General features: G+C 55.1%; 1 protein-coding gene across 1 annotated transcript in view; it reads left to right on the forward strand.

The window, feature by feature from the left end:
- The window catches only part of FSTL4 (follistatin like 4), a 385,031-nt gene extending 383,389 nt beyond the window's left edge, over positions 1 to 1,642 (forward strand). Inside the window, exon 15 of the mRNA XM_012807125.1 lies at positions 940 to 1,642. Coding sequence (XP_012662579.1) covers positions 940 to 1,642 — 703 coding nt within the window. The remainder of the gene's footprint in view (positions 1 to 939) is intronic.
- The last annotated feature ends 500 nt before the right edge of the window (positions 1,643 to 2,142 follow it).

Here is a 2,142-nt window from a genome sequence, read left to right on the forward strand (position 1 = left end):
TGTCTACATCTTCAAATTCTGACTCACAGATTAGGCTAGAAACAGTGAGGACATAGAATCTCCTATCTTGTCCTCATAGCAGGAAAGTCCAGGCAGTCATCTCTTGCCTTTGTCCTCCACACTCCCCTTCCAGACACAGGACCCCACTCCCCAGCTGGCACAGGCCTCAGGGAAGGAGATCACAGGCATCCTAAATGGTGAAGCTATTGACAGCCCTTTCTCCCTGCTCCTTCACCTTTTCTAAAGATATACACATGTTACAAGAGCATATATCACTGGGCACAGTGGCTCTCACATGTAATCCCGACACACTGGGAAGCCAATGCAGGAAGATAGTTTGAGACCAGCCTGAGCACTATAACAAGACTCTGTCTCTACAAAAAAACATTTAAAAGTAGCCAGACATAGTGGCATGTGCCTGTAGTCCCAGCTGCTCAGGAGGCTAAGGCAGGAGGACCACTTTGAGCCCAGGAGTTGAAGGCTATATACAGTGAGCTATAACCGCACTACTGCATTCCAGCCTGGGCAGTAGAGCGAGACCCTATCTCAAAAAAGAGCATTAATCTAAGAATAATTGTAACTCAATTGCATTTGGTTTGAGATCACAGATAATTTACCTATGAAGCCATCCTCTGGCAGAATGATAGATCTCATTAATAGGTGCTTTTTTTTGACATAGTCTCACCATGTCATCCAGGCTAGAGTGTCAGGGCATCATAGCATTTTAATAGAGATGAAAGTCTCAAGCAATCATCCAGCCTCGACCTCCCAGAATGCTAGTATTACAGGCAGAGCCACCGCGCCCTATCATTAATAGGCTTTTAGCTCGCAGAAGAATTACGACAAAGGGAAAAGGGAGTGATTGGTTAAGACAAATGCCAGATTCCTTACCCCTAGGGGAGGCCTCTCGACCTCTGACCTCAGTTTTTCCCCTCCCAGGTTTGGCTTCATCCTCAACAAATCCGGCCCCGCGGTCCACAAGGTGGACCTGGAAACACTGCTGCTCCTCAAGACCATCGGCCTCCAGCAGCACAGCTGCATGCCGCAGGCCATGGCGCACACCCACCGAGGCGGCTACTTCTTCGTGCAGTGCGGGCAGGACAGCTCTGCTCCCACCACCCGGCAGCTGATCATCGACAGCGTCACGGATTCCGTGGTCGGCCCTAACGGTGACGTGGCAGGCACCCCACATGTGTCCCCAGACGGGCGCTTTGTGGTCAGCGCTGCTGCCGACAGTCCCTGGCTGCATGTGCAGGAAGTCACCACGCGAGGGGAGATCCAGACCCGGTACCGCCTGGAAGTGCGGCCGGGCATCTCGGACCTGGCCTTCCAGCGCTCCTTCACCGAGGCCAACCAGTACGACGCGTACGCCACGCTGGCGCGGGGGCCCGGCCTGCTCTTCCTGGAGCTGCCCACCGGCAAGGCGGCCGTGCTGAAGGACCTAAAGGGGCCGCCCACGGGGCCCAGCCGGCCCTGGGGGGGACCCCGAAGGATCCTGAGGGACAGTGGGCTGTTCGGACAGTACCTCCTCACCCCGGCCCAAGAGTCACTGTTCCTCGTCAATGGGAGACAAAATGCACTGCGGTGTGAGGTGTCGGGCATAAAAGGGGGGACCACGGTGGTGTGGGTGGGCGAGGTATGAGGGATCCCCCAGCAGAGCCTTGGGCCAAGGAGCACGGCCTCGTCCTGACACCGCATCCCCAAGCTGGCGCCTGTACATTTTTCCAGACAAAAGCAAAAACCTGTATTCGCTTTGTGGTTCAACACTGGTCTCCTTGCAAGTTTCCTAGTATACGGTACGCGCTGCTACCAAGATCGGGGTTTTTTCGTTAGGAAGTATGATTTATGCCTTGAGCTGCAGTGCGATCACATGCTGCTGTGTAAAGGAATCATTTCTGTGCTGAGCTGCACGCCACGTTACCTGGGGACGCCGCGGAACCGAGATCCTGCCTTCCCGGCTGACACTTCTGTCGGCTGCCTTCACATCGTCATGTCCTTTCCCGCCAGAGCCTGCCAGACTTCACCCTGACCGAGGGGCCTGGAAGCAGAGGCCGGCCAGGGGCTGGGGCTCTCCCTCCGCCCTTGCCTGGGACCACGTTTCTCCTTCACAGCTGCTTCTTGCTTTTCTTTCCATTTGACTTG

This window comes from Otolemur garnettii, unplaced genomic scaffold (genome assembly GCF_000181295.1).
Source record: "Otolemur garnettii isolate 467f Iridium unplaced genomic scaffold, OtoGar3 scaffold00003, whole genome shotgun sequence".
NCBI lineage: Eukaryota > Metazoa > Chordata > Mammalia > Primates > Galagidae > Otolemur > Otolemur garnettii.